Raw genomic sequence first — 23,058 nt, 5'->3', positions numbered from 1 at the left:
GCCTAAGTAAGGATTTTAAAGACCAAAGTAAAATTTCATTGAAATGAAATTCAATAAAAATGATGAGAATTTAAAAAATCAAATCTTTACATTTTATCTACTTAAAAAACAACCACAGAATGTGTTCACACATTAACAATTTACATTTTTGCTGGCTCCAGCCAGGACAAGCCACAGATAAAGAGATTTGGGGGTTAACCTATTGATAAAATATTACCAAAACCAGATTTCTCACTGCCAGGGATAACTGAGGTGCTGCTGATTTTTTTCCCTAATTGATTTTTATTTTCTTTTGTGGCAGGAGGAGACCATCAAGGACTCCTCAGGGCAGGAAGATGAGACCCAGTCCTCCAACGATGACCCAGCCCCATCTGTTGCTTCTCAAGACCCCCAGGAGATCATTCGCCCTCGGCGCTGTAAATATTTTGATACCAGTAAGTCCAGCCCCAAAATCCCAGTATTCTGTGCCAGAAATGCATTTTGAGCCCTAAAAATACTGAGTTTTCCTCTTCATGGCACTGCTGTTGATGAGAATTGTGCTGAAAACAAAGAAGGGAAGTCCTGGTTTTAGCTGAGGGCTGAAGCTGCTCTGCTGGATCTGTGGAAGGACAGGAGATCATCTCTGATTTTACAAGACAGGAGGAGATTTGGGGGGAAATTGAATAATTGGAATTGAAATCTGACATTTTACAGGTTAAAATTAATTATTATTTGCTAAAACCTGGGCTCTGTCCTCATCCAGAGGAGCTCAGAGTCCACCTGAAGGGAAGAATCAACTGAAATTTCCTGGTTATTTGCTAAAACCTGGTTATTTGCTAAAACCTGGGCTCTGTCCTCATCCAGAGGAGCTCAGAGTCCACCTGAAGGGAAGAATCAACTGAAATTTCCTACAAATAGAACACAGATTTCCTCAGAAATAGAAAAGCAGTGAAATCTGGGAAAGGCCAAGAACTGTTAACCCTGAAATAGTGGAAGGTGGGGCTCACAAAGAAGAAAATTTGCTTCAAGAATTCCACTTTTGATTCTGTTGCCAGCACTGAATTGATCATTTTCACTCTTATTTTGTTTACAAATTGATTTTGCATCCCCTGAACTCTGATTTCCCTGGAATCTCCCCTGATGGGATCTGACCCTTTTGGGCTGCTTGGGACAGCAGATATTTTATCTTTCTTCAATAAAAGTGGCTGCTGCTATTTGAATTCCTTCTGTTCTGTGAACAAATAAAAGGTCCCTCACCATATCTTACAATTGATTATTTTTGTAGAAATGCAACTATTAATTTGTGGTTTATTTAAATCCAAAATTGACAAGGACCTTTAGATTTAAATGAACAATTGCCAAGTGTGTAGCTGTGCAGAGGATTGCAAATGCCTTCAATAAATTCCTATTTTTTAGCACAGAATTAACTTAATTCAAGTGTATTGCATTAGGTTTGGGGGTTTCTACAGCTTTCAGCTTTATATAAAATGTCATTTAATGTATAAATAACTTTAATGCTGCTGTATCACATCCTGTACAGAAACCAGCACCTTGGGAAAGGCAGCTGGCCTGTACCATAAAGAGCTTAACATTCCTGCCAGTCCTTATCCCAAATAATCTCCTGGGAGTGCTGCTGGGCATCCCAGGCTCCTAAATCCCAGGAGGAAACACTCTCAGATTTCTCCCACCTTCTGCTGAGATCTACCTGAAATTCCCTGGAAAAAAACAGCAGCAACTAAACCAGGAGCTGATGGAGAAAGGGTTGAAAGCCACAAAAACATTCCCACAAATTTAGCATAAACTTGGATGGGGATCCTTCAAAGCTGAGGGAAAAGGATTTTGATTTTAGTAACAAAATTTAAGGGTGTTTTTATTTATGTCTCAATTTCTCAGAGCCTGACTTGTATCTTAGTCCAGATGTGGGTGGGTCATTTCTTAATCTTGTCACTGCTGAGCCATGAGTGTTGTCCCCAGAAGTGTCCCTGAGATAAGGAGGGAGGGAGGGAGCAGGGCTGCTGGGCTCTGCCAGCCCTGCTCCTCTGGGCTCAAATGTCTGCAAAATTCCTTGCAGATAGTGAAATAGAGGAGGAATCTGAAGAAGATGAAGATTATATTCCCTCAGAAGACTGGAAAAAGGTAAATATTCAGCCCACATTTCATGAATAATTAATTAACCTGTTACTGGGTAACTCTGAGCTCTGTGGAGCACCTAAATCCTCTGCAGTTTTTCCCTGTAAATAGGAGAGGTTTGCTAATGAGAAGTCTTTAAATCCTCCCCAAACAGTCAAAAATCCATATTCATATAGTTGTCTTCAATTTTGAACCTGTTCATTGCATTTTTAGATTTTAAACAATGAAAGTTTCAAGAGGGAGGAAAAAAAGATGTGGTCATGCTCCTGTTTACTAACAAAAAATCTGAGGGTGGCCTCATTTCTTCTTTTTATTCCAATCAGGAAATCATGGTGGGCTCTATGTTCCAAGCTGAAATTCCAGCTGGCACCTGCAAATACAAAGAGAATGAAAAAGGTGAGATTTGACCATTTATTGCTGCTTGGGATTAATGTCTGATTAGGAGAAAGAAAAGACTGGATTGATGTCATGTGTCTTAATAAATGAGTGACAATTAGAGCCACCATCATCAAACTAGAGCTCATCCTGTGCTTCAGCAGAGCTGGAGGAAGAGGAAAAGAAGGATTTTATTCTTGGCCTGGTGCCTCTTGAACCCTTGGGTTCTGATTTAGTGATCCACACAAGCTGCAACCTCTTCACTTAGGGATTTCTTTTGTGTGAAATGAAACAGCTAATGGAGAAATTGTACTGCTGGAACTGGATTATCACATTAAAAAGGGCAAAATGGTGCCAGCAGCTTTGGTTTTCACATTTTGTACCTCTTCAATCAGGAAGAAGAAGTTCTGCTTTTGTGGATTTTCTTTTCCCCAGCAGTTTTTCCCCTCATCCCAAGCAGAGGCTTTGGCTGGATGCTGTCAGGAAAGGCAGATCCAGTTTAAACCCAGCTGGGAGCAGAAAAAGGAAACAAGCAGAGGCTTTGGCTGGATGCTGTCAGGAAAGGCAGATCCAGTTTAAACCCAGGTTTAAAGTTTTTTCCTGCCCATTCAGCCCATTCCTAAGGATTTGCTCACATTGCAGGTCAATGAGAATGGATTTCTTTGTAGTTTCGTAGAATTTAGTTTTTAAATAACCACCACAAAGCCTGGACCCTCCTAGAGCCCAAGTTCCTGCTCAGTTACCTCAATCCCCAGGGAGGTGGTGGATTGCCCTGGATCCCTGGGGGTTCCCAGGCCAGGCTGGACAGTGCAGCTCCCTCCTCCCAGGGGAATCCATGGAACTGGATGGTTTTTAAGGTCCCTTCCAACCCAAACCATTCCAGGATTCTCTGAGGGTTCCTAGAGCTCTTTTTTTCCTCGAGTGAGCAGCCAAACATCAGCTGAGTTGGAACCTCTGGAACAAAAACCCAGGAAACTCCTGGGAGCTGTTCCCAAAGTGTGTCCTGGGTGAAACGAAGCTGCTTTCTTTGCAGGACATTTAATGATTTCTTTACCCCTTTTGGGGTTTATTTGTATTTGTTTCCATGATAAAATACCTTTTCCAAGCAGAGATTGATCTCTGAACTCCCCCCACACCTCCCTCCCTGTGCTGGCCATGCTTTCCCAAGCATTCCTCTTGGAATCAGTGCTCAAATTCCTTCCTTGTTGCTCTTCCTCAGGTTGTTGGAGCCTGCAGACAAGATCTGGAAATTTTTCTACTTTAATACCCAGAATTTCACTTTATTTTGCTACAATCCAAAGCTTGGCTCTTCCAAAATAAAACTCTTCCAAAATAATGAGGGGATATCTCACTTGACCCACATTTCTCTGTTAAATTCAGAGTACTGTGGCTTCCCTGCTCTCCAACTGCTCTGAAAGCTCTGGAAAAGGTGGAGATGAAAATTCTGGAGTTGCAGGATGAGTTCTATAATCCAGAACCCAGATCATGCCAGGGATTTGAAGGCAAAGTCCAAAACCCCAGTCATTTGGATCCCTGCATCCCTGATTTCCAGATTAATGCTGCTCCCACGATCTCCCAAGGCTAATCAGAGACAATAATTACCTTTCTAATTATTTCATTTTATTATCATGGTTTAATTTTCTTGTGCTCTCCCTGGGGTTTATCCAGTGTATGAAAATGATGACCAGCTGCTCTGGAATCCTGACTTTTTACCAGAGGATAAAGTCATAGAATTCCTCAACGAAGCCTCGAGGCGCACGGGAGAGGAGAAGGGCCTGGATGCAATTCCTGAGGGCTCCCACATTAAAGACAATGAGCAGGTAGAAAACAATAACCACAAAATGCAGTTTATTTTCTAGAATTAATCATCTTTTTATTTCGCTCTACTCCCAAGAGGTAAAATCGGGTTTGAAACAGTTTTATTGTTCCTTGTGGAAACAGAAATTTGATGAGGATTTTACCTCTCAGTGAATATTAAACTGTTGACTTGGGCTTAATGTTGCTTTATGTAAAATAAATATATAATAGAAAATAAATAAAATCTTTATATTTTTATATATATATATAAAAAATTAATCCATACAGATATATATATATATATAAATCTGTATGGATTAATTTTTTATATATATATAAAAAATTAATCCATACAGATATATATATATATATAAATCTGTATGGATTAATTTTTTATATATATATAAAAAATTAATCCATACAGATATATATATATATATAAATCTGTATGGATTAATTTTTTATATATATATAAAAAATTAATCCATACAGATATATATATATATATAAATCTGTATGGATTAATTTTTTATATATATATAAAAAATTAATCCATACAGATATATATATATATATAAATCTGTATGGATTAATTTTTTATATATATATAAAAAATTAATCCATACAGATATATATATATATATAAATCTGTATGGATTAATTCTCTCAGGTACAGAATTTTTCAATGATGAAATTCTCTGTGAATGCCCACTTACTTTTTTTCTTCATACCCAAAAAAACCCCACACATTAATTTTACAGATGTGTGTAGTGGATGAAAAAGCTTCAAAAAAAACCCTCCATCAATTTTACAGATGTGTGTAGTGGATGAAAAAGTTGCAGTGCCCTGCTTGGGTATTTTCTTAGTTCTGCAAATAGAGATTTGGAAATACAAACACAGTAAATACATCTTAAATTACACTGCCTTGGTTCCAAGGGTTTATTTTTCATCTGGGGAGGCGTCAGGGGTTTTCTGGGCGTGCTGCTGTGGGTGGCTCTGGGGTGATGAGTGTGCATTTCCTCCCTGCAGGCCCTGTACGAGCTGGTGAAGTGCAATTTCGACCCCGAGGAGTCCTTGCGGAGGCTGAGGTTCAACGTCAGAGCGGCGCGAGGTGAGGCGCGCTCCTCCCTGTCAGCTCTGAGCGTGCCCTGAGCTCCAGTCCCTCCTTGTTCCCTGGGACAGAGGCATGAGCACGTGTGGCAATTCCCTTCCTGGCCGGATTTGATACAAATATCTGGGACCGGCAGCAATTTCAAATTGAAAACGGCTTCTTAAGAGCTCGGCTGGGCATTTTTAGGTATTTTAATGTGCTCTTCTAGGCCTGACGGTCATCAAAGTGAATGCAGTGAACATGAGACATGAAGTAATTCTAAATAAAGGAGCAAATCAACCTTTCTTTTGGAAAAATAACATTAAAAACCCTGCTACATAAAATGAATTCATTTTAAATAACGGAGAAAATTAAATTTTTTTTACAGAGTGTAGCATTAAAAACTCTGATATGTAAAATGAAATAATCCTAAATAAAGGAGCAAATAAATTTTACAAAGTATAACATTACAAACGCTGCTACGTAAAATGAATTCATTCTAAATAAAGGAGGGAATTAACCTTTTATTTTACAAAGTATAACATTACAAACCCTCATACATAGCATGAGTGAATTCTAAATAAAGGAGCAAATTAATTTTTTATTTTGCAGAGTGTAGCTAAATCCACTGGTACATAAAATGAAATAAGTCTCAATAAATGAGTAAATTAGCTTTTATTTTACAAAATATAATATTTTAAACCCTGATACATAAAATGAATTAATTCTAAATAAAAGAGCAAATAAATTTTTTATTTTAAAGAGTGTAGCATTAAAAACCCTGGTACATAAAATGAAATAATCCTAAATAAAGGAGCAAATTAACCTTTGATTTTACAAAGTATAACATTACAAACCCTGCTATATTAAATGAGTTCATTCTAAATAAAGGAGAAAATTATTTTTTTTATTTTAAAGAGTGTAGCATTAAAAACCCTGGTACATAAAATGAAATAATCCTAAATAAATGAGCATATTAACTTTTGTTTTACAAAATATAATATTTAAAACTCTCATACATAAAATGAATTAATTCTAAATAAAGGAGCAAATAAATTTTTATTTTACATAGAGTAGCATTTAAAACCCGGGTACATAAAATGAATTAATTCTAAATAAAGGAGCAAATAAATTTTTATTTTACATAGAGTAGCATTTAAAACCCGGGTACATAAAATGAATTAATTCTGAATAAAGGAGCAAATTAATTTTTTTAAAGAGTGTAACATTAAAACCCTGATACATAAACTAATTTTAAATAAAGGAGAACATTAATTTTTTATTTTAGAGAGTGTAGTATTTAAAACCCTAATACATAAAATGAAATAATCCTAAATAAAGGAGCAGATTAACCTTTAACACAAAAAACCCTGATACATAAAATAAACTAATTTTAAATAAAGGAGCAAATTATTTTTTTATTTTACAGAGTATAGCATTTAAAACCCTGATACATAAAATAAGCTAATTTTAAATAAAGGAGCAAATGAACCTCCGATTTTACACAGTATAACACAAAAAGCCCTGATACATAAAATAAGCTAATTTTAAATAAAGGAGCAAATGAACCTCCGATTTTACACAGTATAACACAAAAAGCCCTGATACATAAAATTAAATAACCCTAAGTAAAGGAGCAAGTTTGATTTGACACAGAAGGGAATGAATTCTCCATGAAGGCCGAACTGAGGCTCTGATGTCACACTGTCCCCTGGAGGTGCTGTGGCAGCCCCCAGCCCCCTCTGTGCTGGAGGTGCCCCTGCACTCAGCACAGCTCAGCTGCTCCTTGTGTCCTGATGTGTTGGTGCTGTTCCAAACCTCTCCCGAGCTCCCTGGGCTCATCCCAGGCCAGGAAGGATCCAATAAATGACATTATTTTGCTCTCCCACTGTTTGATGTACTGCTGGAGGATCAGTGAGGCCAGATCAGATTTTATTTATTTATAGGGTCCCTACAAACCAGCTGCTCCCAGTTCCCAGTCTGGTCTTTCAAAGGGAGAATTCACATTTTTATACCAAAAAGTGAAATTCCTGGGCTGGTTCCTGTGGAATCGGCAGCTGGAGAAAGGACCCAGATCTTTTCTGTCACTTCAGTTGCCTTTTAGTGGCTTTTTTAATTAACTACTTTCTGTATTGCTTTTATTTTTGATTTTCCTGTAGAAGAATTGTCTGTTTGGACAGAAGAGGAATGCAGGAACTTTGAACAAGGGCTGAAAGTCTATGGCAAGGATTTCCACGTGATTCAGGCAAATAAGGTAAACTTTTAGTGAAATTCTCACTTTTTGCATTTTAAAACAAAGTCATTAATAATAATTTTTGTCCTTCATAAAGAAATGGACAAAATTCTTTCATTTTTGCTGTCGAATCACAGAATCCTGGAATGGTTTGGGTTGGAAGGGACTTTAAAGATCCCATGGGCAGGGACACTTCCACTACCCCAGCTTGCTCCAACCTGGCCTTGGACCCTTCCAGGGATGGATCCAAGCAGGAATTTCTTCCTACTCATTTTTTTTCCCAATATTTACATCCAAACTGGTTTCTCAAAGCCCAGAATTTGTAAGTGGAAGTGCAGAAAATCCTGAGGGAAGAGGATTTTCTGCCCACCCTTGAAATTTTCCCTCCTTCCCTAAGATCTCCAGTATTTTCCCAAACACCTTTAACTTCCCTCTCAATTTTGAAATTTTACCCCAAGAATTTCCCCCTCTTCCAAGCAGCTTTGCCTTGGAATTTCACACTTTTTCCTAGAAATGCTGGATTTTTTTTTGGACCAGAAATGGCTTGAGGTTGACCCAGGCTTGCTTGGCTGTGCTCCAGGTGCGGACCCGCTCCGTGGGGGAGTGTGTGGCTTTTTACTACATGTGGAAAAAGTCGGAACGTTACGATTTCTTCGCTCAGCAGACCCGGTTTGGCAAGAAAAAATACAACCTGCACCCTGGGGTCACGTAAGATGTGCCTGATTTCGTCATTTTGGGGTTCAGTCTTTGTGTTGTCCTGCTCTCAGGTGAAAATTCAGGGGTTCAGAGCCTAATTTGCAGCAGGAAAACAGCCAAAGTGGAAGAAAAAAAAGTTATAAGTTTGTCTAAATAATGTGTAAAATACATTTATTTGGAGTAAGGCCAACACTTTGCACTGAGGAGCAGTTTGAGTTTGAGTTTTGTTAGGATTTGGTTGGCTTACTTTTTAAATGTTATTAGTTTTTTTATTAAAAAATGCCTTGTTTTAATTAAATATATTTTCTACAAAAGCATGAATCCCAAGTTCCAGGTGGAATTTGTGGCGCATTGTTTGTCCATCGTTCTGGCCAGCACAACACCAAATCCCAGGGGATTTTGGGCTCTCCAAAGCTCCTGTTCCCATTCCCATCCTCTCTGAGGAAAGAGGGAATGTGTGAGCAGAGCTGCACTCCCAGCTTGTGCTGCTGCCCTTCATTCCAAAGCTCTGATCTGCCTGTCCCACTCTTTCCACTGCCTCCTGCCAAGCTTTTTTACTATTATTTTCATTCCTCATTTCTTCCTGGCTCCTCTCTTGATCCTTCTTTGGAATATTATTGTTTCTCCAAACATTCCAGGGCTCTGGGACACCCAGAGTTGCCATCAGGGGCTTTGTGGGTGTTGCAGAGAGTTTCTCACCTGGCAGGGGCTGCCTGGCTCCCCCTTTCCTTCCATCTCTTGGTGGGTTTTTCCCCCCAGTTTTCCATTTCCCCCCCCATTTTCCATTGTTCCATATTTTCCATTTTCCCTCCTGTTTTCAATTTCTCCCCTTATTATCCATTTCCCCTGTTTTTACATTTTTCCCCAAATGAGACATTTTTGGGTCTCTTCCTGCTGTTGGGTGTCATTAAGGACTGGACTTGTCTGCTCTTGAATGATTTTGCAGATAAATTCAGGGAATTCAGGGTGGAATTCCAGGATAATGACGTGTCAGGAGAAGTTTCTGGAGTTACTCCAGCCCTCCCACCACATCCAAGGGTTTCATCCACCAGTTCCCTTTGTTTCCATCTTCATTCCTGCCCTAAACTGGAGTTCTGGAATAAATGGCACAGATGGGAATGTCTTGAACTCTTGGAGTTTTTCACTTGGTTTTAGCTTGACCCCTTTGGGAGTTTTTGCACAAATGGGATTTATTTTTACTGGAATGGTTTGGTATTGGTGGCTCAGCAAATTCCAAGGGTTTAGTGCCTGGAGGGATCACCTTGGAAGCACAGGGCAGACATAAAGGGTTTGGAATCATGGAATGGTTTGGGTTGGGAGGGCAGGGATGGGGGACAGAGGACACTGCCAGGCTGCTCCAAACCCGTCCAGGCCGGCCTTGGGCCCTGCCGGGATCCGGGGCAGCCACAGCTGCTCTGGGAATTCCAGCCCAGGGAGGAATTCCGTCCCGGAATCCCATCCACCGCTGCCCTGTGCCCGGGGAAAGCCTTTCCACACCTGCAGTGTGTGCAGGGGCATCTGCAGCTCCGTGTGTCTGTCTGTCTGTCCCGCAGGGATTCCATGGACTGTCCAAGCTCCGCGTGTCTGTCTGTCTGTCCCGCCGGGATTCCATGGACGTGTCCCAGCTCTGTCTGTCTGTCCAACCGGGATTCCATGGATGAGTCCCAGCTCTGTCTCTCTGTCCCGCAGGGATTCCATGGACTGTCCAAGCTCCGCGTGTCTGTCTCTCTGTCCCGCAGGGATTCCATGGACTGTCCAAGCTCCGCGTGTCTGTCTCTCTGTCCCGCAGGGATTCCATGGACTGTCCAAGCTCCGCGTGTCTGTCTCTCTGTCCCGCAGGGATTCCATGGACTGTCCAAGCTCCGCGTGTCTGTCTCTCTGTCCCGCAGGGATTCCATGGACTGTCCAAGCTCCGCGTGTCTGTCTCTCTGTCCCGCAGGGATTCCATGGACTGTCCAAGCTCCGCGTGTCTGTCTCTCTGTCCCGCCGGGATTCCATGGATGAGTCCCAGCTCCGTGTGTCTGTCTGTCTGTCCCACCGGTATTCCATGGATGTGTCCCAGCTCTGTCTGTCTGTCTGTCTGTCCCGCCGGGATTCCATGGACGTGTCCCAGCTCGGTCTGTCTGTCTGTCTGTCCCGCCGGGATTCCATGGACGTGTCCCAGCTCGGTCTGTCTGTCTGTCTGTCCCGCCGGGATTCCATGGACGTGTCCCAGCTCGGTCTGTCTGTCTGTCTGTCCCGCCGGGATTCCATGGACGTGTCCCAGCTCGGTCTGTCTGTCTGTCTGTCCCGCCGGGATTCCATGGACGTGTCCCAGCTCGGTCTGTCTGTCTGTCTGTCCCGCCGGGATTCCATGGACGTGTCCCAGCTCGGTCTGTCTGTCTGTCTGTCCCGCCGGGATTCCATGGACGTGTCCCAGCTCGGTCTGTCTGTCTGTCTGTCCCGCCGGGATTCCATGGACGTGTCCCAGCTCGGTCTGTCTGTCTGTCTGTCCCGCCGGGATTCCATGGACGTGTCCCAGCTCGGTCTGTCTGTCTGTCTGTCCCGCCGGGATTCCATGGACGTGTCCCAGCTCGGTCTGTCTGTCTGTCTGTCCCGCCGGGATTCCATGGACGTGTCCCAGCTCGGTCTGTCTGTCTGTCTGTCCCGCCGGGATTCCATGGACGTGTCCCAGCTCGGTCTGTCTGTCTGTCTGTCCCGCCGGGATTCCATGGACGTGTCCCAGCTCGGTCTGTCTGTCTGTCTGTCCCGCCGGGATTCCATGGACGTGTCCCAGCTCGGTCTGTCTGTCTGTCTGTCCCGCCGGGATTCCATGGACGTGTCCCAGCTCGGTCTGTCTGTCTGTCTGTCCCGCCGGGATTCCATGGACGTGTCCCAGCTCGGTCTGTCTGTCTGTCTGTCCCGCCGGGATTCCATGGACGTGTCCCAGCTCGGTCTGTCTGTCTGTCTGTCCCGCCGGGATTCCATGGACGTGTCCCAGCTCGGTCTGTCTGTCTGTCTGTCCCGCCGGGATTCCATGGACGTGTCCCAGCTCTGTCTGTCTGTCCCTCCCGCAGTGATTCCATGGACGTGTCCCAGCTCCGTGTGTCTGTCTGTCTGTCCCGCAGGGATTCCATGGACGTGTCCCAGCTCTGTCTGTCTGTCTGTCTGTCCCGCAGGGATTACATGGACCGCCTCCTGGACGAGAGCGAGAGCGCCGCCTCCAGCCGGGCCCCGTCGCCGCCGCCCACGGCGTCCAACAGCAGCGCCAGCCAGTCCGAGAGGGACGAGTGCCCGTCCGGCAGCGCCCCGAACGGTGAGAGGGCCTGGCTGCCCCTGGCACACCGTGCCGGGCTGCTTTGGCTCGGGAGAGCCCGGCCCTGCCCTGGCAGGGACACCTCCCTCCATCCCAGGCTGCTCCAAGCCAGCCTCGGGCACTGCAGGGATGGAGCAGCCACAGCAAATCTGGGAATTCCAGCCCAGCCCCTCCCCACCCTCACAGGCTGCTCCTGTTCCTCTCTCCCCATATCCCATCTGTCCCTGGCCTTTTGCCTGTGTAATGCCATTCCCTGTGTCCTGTCCCTCCATGCCTTGTCCCAAGGAGCCCCTTTATGCCCTGGAAATGGCTCTGAGCTCTCCCAAAGCCTCCTCTTCTCCAGGTGAGCACCCCCGGAGACAAACAGCCTATTTCAAGTTAAAACTGCTTTGTAAAAACTCCTCCATGTTTGCATTAAGGCAGGGGCCTTGTCTGGAAGATAAATCCCCCCTGGAATTTCCAGTTACCTGAGATTTGTGAGTTCCTGTGTGCCCTGTGCCATGCAGAGGTGCAATTCCAGTGCTGTGGGGAGTCCTGAGCAGGGCACTGAGCTGGGAGCTGGGGAGCTCCTGCTGCTCCTCAGGAGCTGTTCCTGAGGGCTGGCAAGGGGAGAGGAGCCAGGAAGGAAAGCCAGGCTGAGGGAGGAGCTGGGGACTCACTCAGAGCCTGGAAATCCCCTGGAAGCTGCACAGAGTGCCCAGTGAGGAGAGCTCACCTGCAGCCCCTGCATCCTGGCATTCCAGGACATTCTTTCTCCTCTTAAACACTTCCATGAACTCCCTGTGCCTTTTGTATGCACATCAATCACACAGTGAGGAGAAGGAGAAAAACACTGGATTTTTAATGCATTTTGAGTCCAAATTCTGCTTTCCTGACCCAGCCCAGGTGAGGAGAGCTCACCTGCAGCCCCTGGATGCAGGGATTCCAGGACATTCTCTGTTCCTCTTAAGCACTTCCATAGGTTCTGTCAGTTGTATGCACAGCAATCACACGGTGAGGAGAAGGAGAAAAATGATGAATTTGAGCCCAAACTCTGCTTTCCTGGGCAGCCCAGGCTGCTGTGTTGCTGCTGAGCCTTGCTGATGGGGTTTCTCTCCAACCCAGGTGTGTCTGCCAACGGCCCAGGGGAGGTGCCAGGGAAGGAGGAGGCAAAGCTGGAGGGGCTGCACGCCAATGGACCTTGCAGTGGGAAGAAAACCCCTCACTCAGAGCTGGACACAAACGGCTACGAACCCGAAAACCTCTCCAGTGACCCCAAACTTGCTCACTCAGCCTCAAGGAACGAGCCTGAGCTGGAAGAAAAGAGTGAGAGGCCTCTGAAAAGAAGAAGAATTAACAGCAGTGGGAAGGAGAGCCCGGGTGCTTCAGAGTTCTTCCAGGAAACCAACTCCCACGGGAAGCTGGAGGAGCTGGAAACTTTGGATGACTGAGTGCTGGGAGCTGATTTTATTCCTTGGAGTAAATTCTGGGTGTCTAAAATTTTCAGGGTTGATGGGTTACCTTCCAAAGTCCAGTTCCATAAACAATCTGAGATTTTTTTTTTTGGTTTCCTGAGACCTTCTAGTCGGCTCTAAAGATCCGATATTTTGTTTTCTTCAGTGCTGAAAAGCAGCAGGAGAATATTGAATTTCTCAGAGCTGGCAGCTGCAGTTCTGGGATAAAAGGCTCGTAAATATTTAAGGAACAAAGCAGTGAGTTGCTGCAAAAATATTCCCAGCCTGATACATTAAAGAATGTGTTAATACAGCATTTAATGTACAAAACAGCATTTAATCAGTGCACAAGTGAACAAAGCATTTGGGGCTTTGCAGGAAGTTAAAATAAAACAGGAAAAGCCAAGACAGAGCAGGCACAGAGACTTCCACTCCTGCTGGAGAGAGGAAAATGTCATCCCATCATTAAGGAACCCTCATGAATCCTGAAAGTTATGAGCACAACTATTTTTATATATAGAAGTTTTAAAAGGTAAATAAATAAACCAGGTCAGGTTTGTCTATGTAAAATTGTTGACATCAATGATGTCTTTCCATATTCTTTATCTGGGCTAAAGAAATACATTCTGTATTTTTCCAGATTTCTTTGTAGCCTTTGAAAGATTTTTACAGTACTTATGTCTTGATTGAACTGTCCTTTCTTAAAACAAAAGCTTGTATAATTTTCTTACCTTGTACAGTTGGTAAACTTTTATGAGAGAGTTGATACCCTGAGTCTAATGTCAGCTTCCTTTTATTTTGCTGAAGTCTTTTCTAAAAAAAAAAACCCAACAAAAAAAAAACCCAAACCAAACCAAACCAAACCAATGGAGTTAAAAATTAATCAGCAACGTGTTAATTTCCTTCCCAGAAACTGGTAAATAATTAACATAAGAATGGTTAGGAGGCATTTGATTTTGGAAACGTGGTTTTTTTCTTGTTTTGTGGCAAATAATGATGTTTCAATTTCTGTTAAGCATGCTGCTTGCATTGCACACATTTCCTTGCTTTCTTTCTCCCTTTGTTTGGAACTCAGAGAAATCTGACAGCAGCCAAATTCTCGAGTTTCCTGAACCTTCTTCAGGTTCAGCTGCTCCATCATGCCCTGTTTGTTTGCAGTCCGTGCCCTGCCAGGTTTCAGGGAGCACAGCAGGGGCTGGAGTGCTGGAAATGCAGCTGCAGTTCCTGAGCAGCTCAGCGTGGCTGCAGTGGGAGCACCTGATGATCTCAAAGGTCCTTTCCAACCTAGAAAACCTTGGCATTCAGTGTTGGTGCACCTGGAGAAGGGAGAGCAGGAATTTCAGCTTGAGCTGGGGAGAACTAATTCCAGTGTGAAAAACCAAAAATTCCTGACGAATAAATGGGAACAGGGTGATGCTCACCCTGCCAGCAGCACCACTGAGAAGCTGGGCTGTAGGATTTACATCCAGCAGTCAGGAAGGTTTGAAATGCCAACTCACTTTGGTTTTGTTTGGTTGTTTTCTTCAGCCCAGCTGCACTTCTGCTCTGTCAAAATCCGGGATCATTGTTCAATTGTTCCACTGCTAACCCCGTCTCCTCCTCCTCCTCCTCCTCACAGGTGTGCTGTTCATCCTTCACTGGTTATTTTCTCTGCAGGGTTATGCTCTTTATGGTTCCAGTTGAACTGTATGGTTTGAAATGGATGTTTCAACCCAAACCCCACTGCTGAGGGCTCGGGCTGATTTGGTTTCTTCTCCACTGAACTTCCCTTGGACTTTGTGATCAGGAATGAGCCAAGCCTCGGGATGAGGAGGGGCTGTGGATGCAGGAACCCTGGGGAATGATCAGCTCTGCCTGCCAGCCCTGCTCCTGGAGAGCCTCTGGGTGAGGTTCATTCATTAAGGCCTGTGTTAATTAAGGAATGCAGTGATTCACGCCTGAGGCAGAGGTTGCTGTTAACTCTCCCCTCTGGTTATGAGCAGAACCTCAAAGACGGTTCCACACAAGCAGAATCCTATTTTCAGTTTTATTTTGATGCTCTTTGTTTTCAGTTGCAAGTTGGAAATACTTCCCAAAAATCCATAGGAAAGTTTCCAAATGAATTGTCTCAGGCTCGTGTGTGAAATCCAGCACTGTGTATATTTTCAGGAATGTTGCTTTGTTTTTTATCTTTCCTTATTTTTATGTTTTTTTTGGTGATACTTAGAAGAGACCTGACATTCCATAATCCACTATGTAATGCTCAGCTAGACTTTAAGAATATTTAATTCTAAGTTACCTTTTGTTTATGCTGGTGTTTTATACAATACTTTGTTCATGTTTCAAACTGCAGCCACTGTAACTCGATAAGTCATTGCACTACTAAAGCTATTGAAAATCCTGGAAATCTGCTAACTTTGCTTTCATTTTCCAAGCCTTCTGTACAGCTGGGAATCCAGTCCAACAGGAAATCCTTGGGCTTCCCAAAGGGTTCAATGTGCTATAAATTCCCCTCCACACACACAAACCCTACAGAATAGTTGGATACATTTTTTCCACACAGTATTTTGCACTGTCAGTAATTCCCTCCTCTTACTCCCCTTCCCCGTCTGCAATTCTGGAAAAGCTTATTAAAATATTTTTAAACTTACTGTCTGCATCCAAAATTCCTGACTTTCTTTGCTCCAGAGGGGTGGAATATTTCAGAGGATGGGAGAGCAGTGACTCTTGTTACTCTGCACTGAAACCCATGGGAACAAAACCCATTTTTCTGGATCAACTTCCAGCTGTTCCCTTCATTGCCCATAATGTTTCCCAAATCCCTCCTCGAGGAATATTCAGAGCTGGAAACCCAGAATCCCCCCTCACCCTGCTGGGACTGGGGGCTGTGAGGAGCCCCCTCAATCCCTGATTTATCCACCCCAGCATTCCCATCCTCCCCAGGCAGGGAAGAGGCAGCACAGCTTTGGTTCATTGGTTTATTGGAAGCAAATACAAAAATACAGAGGCACATAAATCCTTTCTGCTCTCATTCCTCACATCCACAGCCTGCCATACATTCATGTTTTCATCACTAAAATGCTCATTTTGTAAATAGATTCTCTATAGAAAACATTATTTCTTTTTTTTTAGTCAATTAATAGCATAGAAAATACTGTTAGAGGAATTCTTGGCTTTCCCAGTGTTTAGGATCCAGCAGGATCCCAGCGTGGACAAAATAAGCTTTAAAAATCCTTCTCTGTTAGGACTGCAAATCTAACCAGTAGATTCAAACAGAAAATCATAAAAACCCCTCTGGCAGAATCACCCTCCTGGCTGTGACCTCGGAGCGGAGCACCCAGGGGAGAAAAAAGGGATTTGGGAATTGGGAACTGGGATTTGGGAATGCTGCAGCAAGGGGCAGGAGCTGGGGGGAGGAACCCCAGCAGCACCTGGGCACTGGGAACCAGGACAGAACCAGGAGAGAACAAAACCAGGAGAGAACAAGGATCAGTACTGGGACCAGGACAGAACCAGGACAGAACCAGGAGAGAACAAAACCAGGAGAGAACAAGGACCAGGAGAGAACAAGGATCAGTACTGGGACCAGGACAGAACCAGGACAGAACCAGGAAAGAACAAAACCAGGAGAGAACAAGGACCAGGAGAGAACAAGGATAAGGATCGGGACCAGGACAGAACCAGGACAGAACCAGGAAAGAACAAAACCAGGAGAGAACAAGGACCAGTACTGGGACCAGCAACCCCATCTGGGCTGGGACTGGGGAGCTTCTGCACTCCAGGAAGGTTTGTGACCCTCCCTTCCCTGGACAAAGCCGAGGTTTTACTGGAATTTTGGGAGGCAAAATAATCAGGGATTTCTTTTTCACTGTGCTCAGAGGGGGAATGTGCTGAGGGACTACTCCAGGACACCCCAACTGCCCTGCAGTGACCTCAAAATCCCACAAAAAAAGGGGGGAATTGTGGCTCTGGAATTGCTGGCTCACTCCACACCTTCCCCAGCACACCAGGCTGGAGCTGCACCCTCACAGAACATCTTCTCATCCAAAAACTTCCAGTAAACTCCAACAAATTCAGCTTTGCTCAACAGCAGTTCAGTTTAAGCAAGTATCTCCTAAAAAAAACCCCACTGTCAGTGTCTAGAGAAGCTGTTAGGGTACAAAAATCTCTAAATACATTGTTTTACTAAAAGGTTTTTAACCAAGCTTAAAAACAATTCTTTTAAAACCGAAAGACAACCCAAGGAGACCTGGAAAGAGGTGCTGGGTAAGAGAACCTTTAAAAACCTCTGAACACTGCCCAGTGTTCAACAATTCCTTTCTTTCAGTGGGTCACAAACCCAGGGTGATTCATTCCATGGCAAACAAGAATTATGGGGGCCCTGTAGTTGCCAAAAAAAGATTTAAGTCCTTGTGCCTCTTCCAGGGGTGGGAGCTGCAGCCTTTGCAGATTCCCTGGATGTGCTGTGCCAGGTGGGACAACCTTGGCTCTCCTGTGATCCCAGCAGCTTCTCCCTGCTGATCTTCCCAGTAAGGCAGCAGCTTTCCCAAAGCCAAGGCTGGATCCAAGGGAGGCTGCAGAGCTCAGCAGGGCAGGAAAACCCTTCCTGCTGGGAATGTCACCGAGCCTCGGAAAGACAGAGGTGGATGCAGGGCTCTGATAGACCCAGGAGGGCAAACCCAGCTCGGAAAGTGGGTTTATGGACCAAACAGTTGGAAAATGGACCAAACAAAGCTCAAAATTAAGTCCAGAGAGCAGTGAACGTTCATCCAGCGGGAGCAGCTCGCAGGGAACGGCGGCTCCCCGGGCATTCCCGGAGCATTCCCGCATTCCAGAGGGCACGGAGCCAGCCCCAGCCTCCCTCCCCGCCGGGATCGGCGGATCCAGGGATCCCGGGGAGCAGATCCAGCCAGGGACACCCCTGGCAGCAGAACTGCCAGCCCTGCCCTGCCCGTGCCAACTCCCGGCTTGATTAGAAACCCGTTAATTCCTCCCGATCAGGCTTAATTAGGCTCATCATCCTCCCCCTCCCCGCGCAGGCTGGGCGGATCTTCCCCAGGATTTGTGAAGGCAGCAATCTCAGCTGTGCAAATCAAGAGCATCCCCGCGGCTCGCGGCAGGCGCCCCGGGGCCCTTCCCGGTTCTGCCCGCATCAGGCGAGCAGAAGAGGTCGGCTCCCAAAAAACCAACAGCCTCTCCCTGCTCACACCGAGCTCTTCCCTTTGATATCCATCTTGCTGCCGGCATCCGACTCCTTGCTCATCTGCTCCTCGGTGAAGGTGATGTAGGAGTACACCAGGCTCCCAGCAATACTGCAAGAGATTTGGGGAGAACGTGGGGAGCCCCGGAGCAACCACACGCCCAGGAAAAGGCAGAGCCTGGCACAAGGACCTGCTGGCAGCACCCATCTCCAGGAGAATTCCCAGCTTTCCTCCTAAACACAGGTGTTTGGTTTCGTTCCAGATCTGTCCCACCCCCAAAGGGATCCTGCTGAAGGACAGGAGACTCCCACAGCCCAGCCCAAAAGCTGGAGACCCTTCCAAAAGCTGAATAATAAGAAATAATCCCCAAAGTCTTGAAATTGAAATAATCCCCCCAAAAAATAACAATGAAAATGAAATAATCCCCAAAGTTCTTCTTTTGCTGCCTTAGTTCCATGACTCTGCTTGGTAACTTAGGGATAACTCAATTTTCCTGCTACAATACCCCTGGGGATTCTCCTGGCTTTAAAACAAACCGAATCTGGGAACATCCCACAAAACCCAAGCACAAGCACAACAAGACCAAGTACAAAAACCCAAATCCATGTGGGTTTTTTTGTAAGGGAAAAAAAAATCCATTAAATCTGTCAAATCGTCTCAGTTCCACCCCAGTTTCCACTTACAAATGATAAATAAACCTCTGCTCTTACCTGATATTTAGACCAATGAAGTTCATCCATGTAAAAATATAATCTCCTCCAAAAAACATCCCAATATAGGTTATTAAAATATTCTGCAAAGGAACAAGATGGGAGGAACAAACAGCCTGAGAGAAGGGAATTGCACGGAAAAGGGAATGTATGGAAAAGGGAATGCAGGGGGTGGAACATGAGGGGTTAATGCAATTCCCCAGGGATAACTGAGGGGCTTTTTTTGGGAGCAGGGAATGCCACTCACTTTAATGCAGCCAACTATTGTAGTTGTAAGAGCAGAGTTGTACTGAGTGCAAAGAACTGTGGAATACATCAAAATAAACCTATGGAAAAGAGCCAACATCAGGGACAACACCTTGGGAACCACCCCATCCCACCAGCCTGGCCTTGGGAAGGGTCCCTCCCTTCAGGGAATGAGCTGAGCCTAAGGTCCCTCCCAGCCCAAAGCACTCCAGGATTCCAGGATCCATTCCCATCCTTTTTTTCCCACTTTTTCAGCTAAGCCTGCACTGGAGGAGGGGTGGGAGATACCCCCCACCCAGCAGAGCTCTCAGGAACGGCGTCCCTAGCAGGACTGGGGATTTATGATGGATTAAATACCACCAGGGCACCACGCTCCCCAGTTTTTGGGGTGGAGGAGCCTCCCCTGCTCCAGCCCGGTCCTTACCCCATCACACAGGAGAGCGTGAACTGCACGAGGAAGAACGTGTCTGCCCAGCCCTGGTACTCCAGCGCCTGCAGGAACAGCAGCTCAGAGCCCTGGCACAAACACAATTCCCAGCCAGGCAAGGAACAACCCCCCCAGCACCGGCTGTCACCTCACAGCAGGAAAAACCAACCCAAGCTCCAAGCCTGGGATGACATCCCAAGGCTGGGGATCCCCACTGGCAGCACCTCCAGCCTCAGCACCCGGCTCGTTCCTCCTGGAAAAGGCAGGGAATGAGTGCCACAAGGCCTCATTCCCTGTCTTTGTCAGGAGAGGCATCTCCCCAGCTGGCTGCTTCCCAGAACTGGATCATTTTGGGATTGACTCCCTGCAAACCACAACTCTCATCCCGAGGGAGCTGTGACCTGGAGATGCTGCTCAGAGTGGCTGGAGGCAGCCTGGATTTCAGGGAAGGGCTTTGGGGAGCATCTGGAGGGCTGGATCCAGTGCCACAGAGAGTCCAGAGGGGCCACCAAGATCCTGCAGGGACTGGAGCATCCCTGAGCCAGGCTCTGCCAGAGGCACCAGGGACAGGATCCCAGGGCCAGGGGCACGCAGGGACACACAGGGAGGTGCCTCTGGATGTCTGCAGGCACCTGGAGAGGGGCAGAGGCTGCCCAGGGAAAGTCTCCATCCTTGGAGACACCCAGAATCCAGGTGGAACCTCACCTGCTCCAGAGGCACCCAGGGCAGGAGCTGCTCCCCTCGCCCCCTCCCAGCTGGGCAGGGAATGCCAGAGCAGCCAGGGCTCCTGCCAGGCAGCTGGGAATGCCCTTCCCCCTGGGACACAGAATTCCTGCAGCTCCTCCAGCCCAGGAATTCTGCCCAGAGCAGGATGGGTTACCTGGGGAGCCTCAGAGGAACCACAGGAACTGCCAGAGCCACAGGACAGGAGAGCCCCCCCAGATCCCCCAGGGGTTTTCCTGGAGCTGCCAAGGCGGAGTTTCCTGGCAGCAGCCCCGGCACAGAGCACATCTTTGTGCAGCCCAGAAAGGAGTTTATTCAGGGGAAAAGCAAATTAAAAAAAGCCAGTTCTCTCTCCGGGCTGAACAGAGGCTGCTCACAGCAACGTTTTCCTGCCCAGGCCCAGCTCCTGCTCCTAAATGAGCACTTTTTATCCCAAATCCAGCCCCGGGAGCTGCTGGGCTGAGCCACCCTCACCCCCTGCTGCCATCCCTGCTGAGCCCAGCTCTTATCCCTGGGACTTAAGCTGCTAACGAGGACAAAGCCACCGGGCTGGGGGACACAGGGGCTGGCAGGGCCCCCCAGGGCCACCCCCAGGGTGGGCAACACCTCCAGCCTTTGGAGGAGAGGATTTATCTGAACTCCCTGCACACGGAGCAGATTTCCAAAAAACAGGCAGGAAAAAGGAATTTGTGGCTCAGCTGCACATCAGTGAGTGCAACAACAAAAAAACCAATAAATAATAATAATACTAATATTATTAAGTATAATATTAATAGTAAGATTAATAATAACATTAATACTATTAGTACAATTAGCAATATTAGTAATAATAATAATAATTAATAATTTCATGTATACAGGACCACAGGTAAATAATTATAATCACAGTAATAATAAAGAATAATTTCATTAATACAGAACCATAGATTATGATGATTATGATTATTATAATCATGACATCATCATAACTATTATAATCACTATTGTTATTTTATTTATTTATTAGCATTATTAATATTATTATCATCTCCAAGATGACAGGCACCACAAGCAAAGTGAACCCACACAGCAGCTCCACAAAACTGCCCCAGGTAGAGGGGAAGGACAGACAAAGAAGTTTGAAGAAAACTCATTGATTCTAAAATTACTCAGCTTCTTTAAATAATATTTGGGTTTCCTTCTTGCTCTCCACTTCCCCATTCCTCAGGCATTACAAAAATGCCCAAATGGAGCAACTCTGTGGCTTCAAGTCCAACGTAAAAGTTGTGGCTCCCTTCTGGTTTTGGGGCACCCCCTCCCCAGCTCCTCCTCAGCCCGTGGGACAGCGTGCCACCATCCCGGGGATCTGGGATGGATTTGGGATGTGTGTCCTACCTTGTGGGCATCTCCAGTGACGTAGGCAATGGCCAGGGTGGGCAGGATCATGAACAGTGCATTGTAGTAGAGCAGGCCGTACTTGCCCAGCTCCTGCAAGGGGAAACAGCCAGGGCTGCACTGGGAACAGGAATCCTGCAGCTGAATCCAGCTGGGACTCCTCCAGACAGAGGAGCTGCAGGGTGGGAATTCTGGTGTCTCATGGAGTTCTGGTTTGGGCTGGGAGGAACCCTAAAGCTCATCCAGTCCCGTGGGCAGGAGCTTCACTGCCCCAGGCTGCTCCAGGGATCCAGGGGCAGCCACAGCTGCTCTGGGAATTCCAGCCCAGCCCCTGCCCACCCTGCCAGGGAACAATTCCTGCCCAACATCCCATCCATCCCTGCCCTCTGGAAGCCATTCCCTGCGTCCTGTCCCTCCATGCCCTGTCCCCAGTCCCTGTCCAGCTCTGGGCAGATTTTGGGAATGGGATGGCTGAGCCTCCCCCCTCTGCCCTCACAGAAACCAAGCCCAAAATCCCAACATCCCAGAGGAAGGCAAAGCCCATCCCACCTTGGAATCCAGCTTCTGTTTCACATAGGCACCGTTTGCAGCTGTTAAGGCGTCGTTAATGAGGATAAAAATGTATCCCTCCAGGTCGAATGCCAAGTCAGCACTGGAAGGGGAAAACCAGGAGTTAAAGCTCTGGCTGTGCAGGGACAGCACTTGGAAAGGTCCTTCCACCTTCTGTGCAGCCAGCAAGTTGTCAGGAAAAGTTAATCGTGGGAGGAGGGGGTGGGATTTGAGTCAGGAAAACATTCTTTCCTACCAGAGAGCACGTCTGGCAGGGGGGAAAGTCAGAGTTTAATCCCTCTGTTCTTGGGACACACCAGGGAACTGCAGTGCCCCTGGCAGGGACCCTCTGGGATTTGGGAATGGGGACAGCTCACCTGGCAGCCACAAATGCACCAAAGATCATGGCAAATACTGTCATCTGAATGCTCCAGGAAAACTTCTTCCTGCAAAACAGAGGCAGCAGGACAGGGCATCAGCCACTGCTCAGCCCTCGGGAGCACTCTGAGCAGGGAGGAGCTTTTCCTGCTGAGGAAAGGGGGAAAACCCCAACCCAACCCAACCCCAACCGACAGTGAGTGAAGGCATTTTAGACAATTATCTCTGTGAGATAATTGTCTAAAGAAGATAAAGAACTCATCCCGGAGGAGCTGGGAGCTGTGCCTGGGGCAGGGCAGGAAGGGCTCAGCTGGGCACGGAGCAGCTCCAGCCCCGGGCACTGAGGGAGGCTTTGGGCTCCCTGCAGGAGCTGGGGCTGGCACAGCTCCCTGCACCTCCCAAAGTGGAGCCAGAGCAGCACATCCCCCTCTCCCAGCTCCACA

At 46.4% G+C, this 23,058-nt stretch overlaps 2 protein-coding genes across 7 annotated transcripts in view; one reads left to right on the top strand and one right to left on the bottom strand.

The window, feature by feature from the left end:
* MIER1 (MIER1 transcriptional regulator) overlaps positions 1-15,657 on the top strand; it is a 37,712-nt gene extending 22,055 nt beyond the window's left edge. For 5 of the 6 annotated variants that reach the window (XM_041421312.1, XM_041421313.1, XM_041421310.1 and 2 more), the window contains 9 exons: positions 302-434; positions 2,051-2,115; positions 2,433-2,505; positions 4,153-4,304; positions 5,311-5,392; positions 7,531-7,625; positions 8,185-8,312; positions 11,459-11,595; positions 12,700-15,657. In XM_041421312.1, the coding sequence (XP_041277246.1) occupies positions 302-434; positions 2,051-2,115; positions 2,433-2,505; positions 4,153-4,304; positions 5,311-5,392; positions 7,531-7,625; positions 8,185-8,312; positions 11,459-11,595; positions 12,700-13,025 (1,191 nt within the window). In that variant the 3' untranslated portion in view covers positions 13,026-15,657. The remainder of the gene's footprint in view (positions 1-301; positions 435-2,050; positions 2,116-2,432; positions 2,506-4,152; positions 4,305-5,310; positions 5,393-7,530; positions 7,626-8,184; positions 8,313-11,458; positions 11,596-12,699) is intronic. The other variant, XR_005953898.1, reaches the window with a different exon arrangement.
* Positions 15,658-15,971: 314 nt separating this feature from the next.
* SLC35D1 (solute carrier family 35 member D1) lies at positions 15,972-22,683 on the bottom strand (the record flags this gene model as incomplete). The annotated part of the gene is made up of 7 exons (XM_041421339.1): positions 15,972-18,319; positions 18,919-19,001; positions 19,166-19,244; positions 19,589-19,656; positions 21,689-21,781; positions 22,238-22,340; positions 22,615-22,683. Coding segments are annotated over 7 exons (604 nt in total), but the record flags the coding sequence as incomplete, so codon positions are not given.
* Between the last annotated feature and the right edge of the window lie 375 nt (positions 22,684-23,058).

The sequence above is a fragment of the Onychostruthus taczanowskii genome, unplaced genomic scaffold (assembly GCF_017590055.1).
Source record: "Onychostruthus taczanowskii isolate IOZ18803 unplaced genomic scaffold, ASM1759005v1 scaffold7, whole genome shotgun sequence".
Classification (NCBI taxonomy): Eukaryota; Metazoa; Chordata; class Aves; order Passeriformes; family Passeridae; genus Onychostruthus; species Onychostruthus taczanowskii.
The sequence above is the reverse complement of the archived record's forward strand: the minus strand, read 5'-3'. Positions and strand labels throughout refer to the sequence as shown.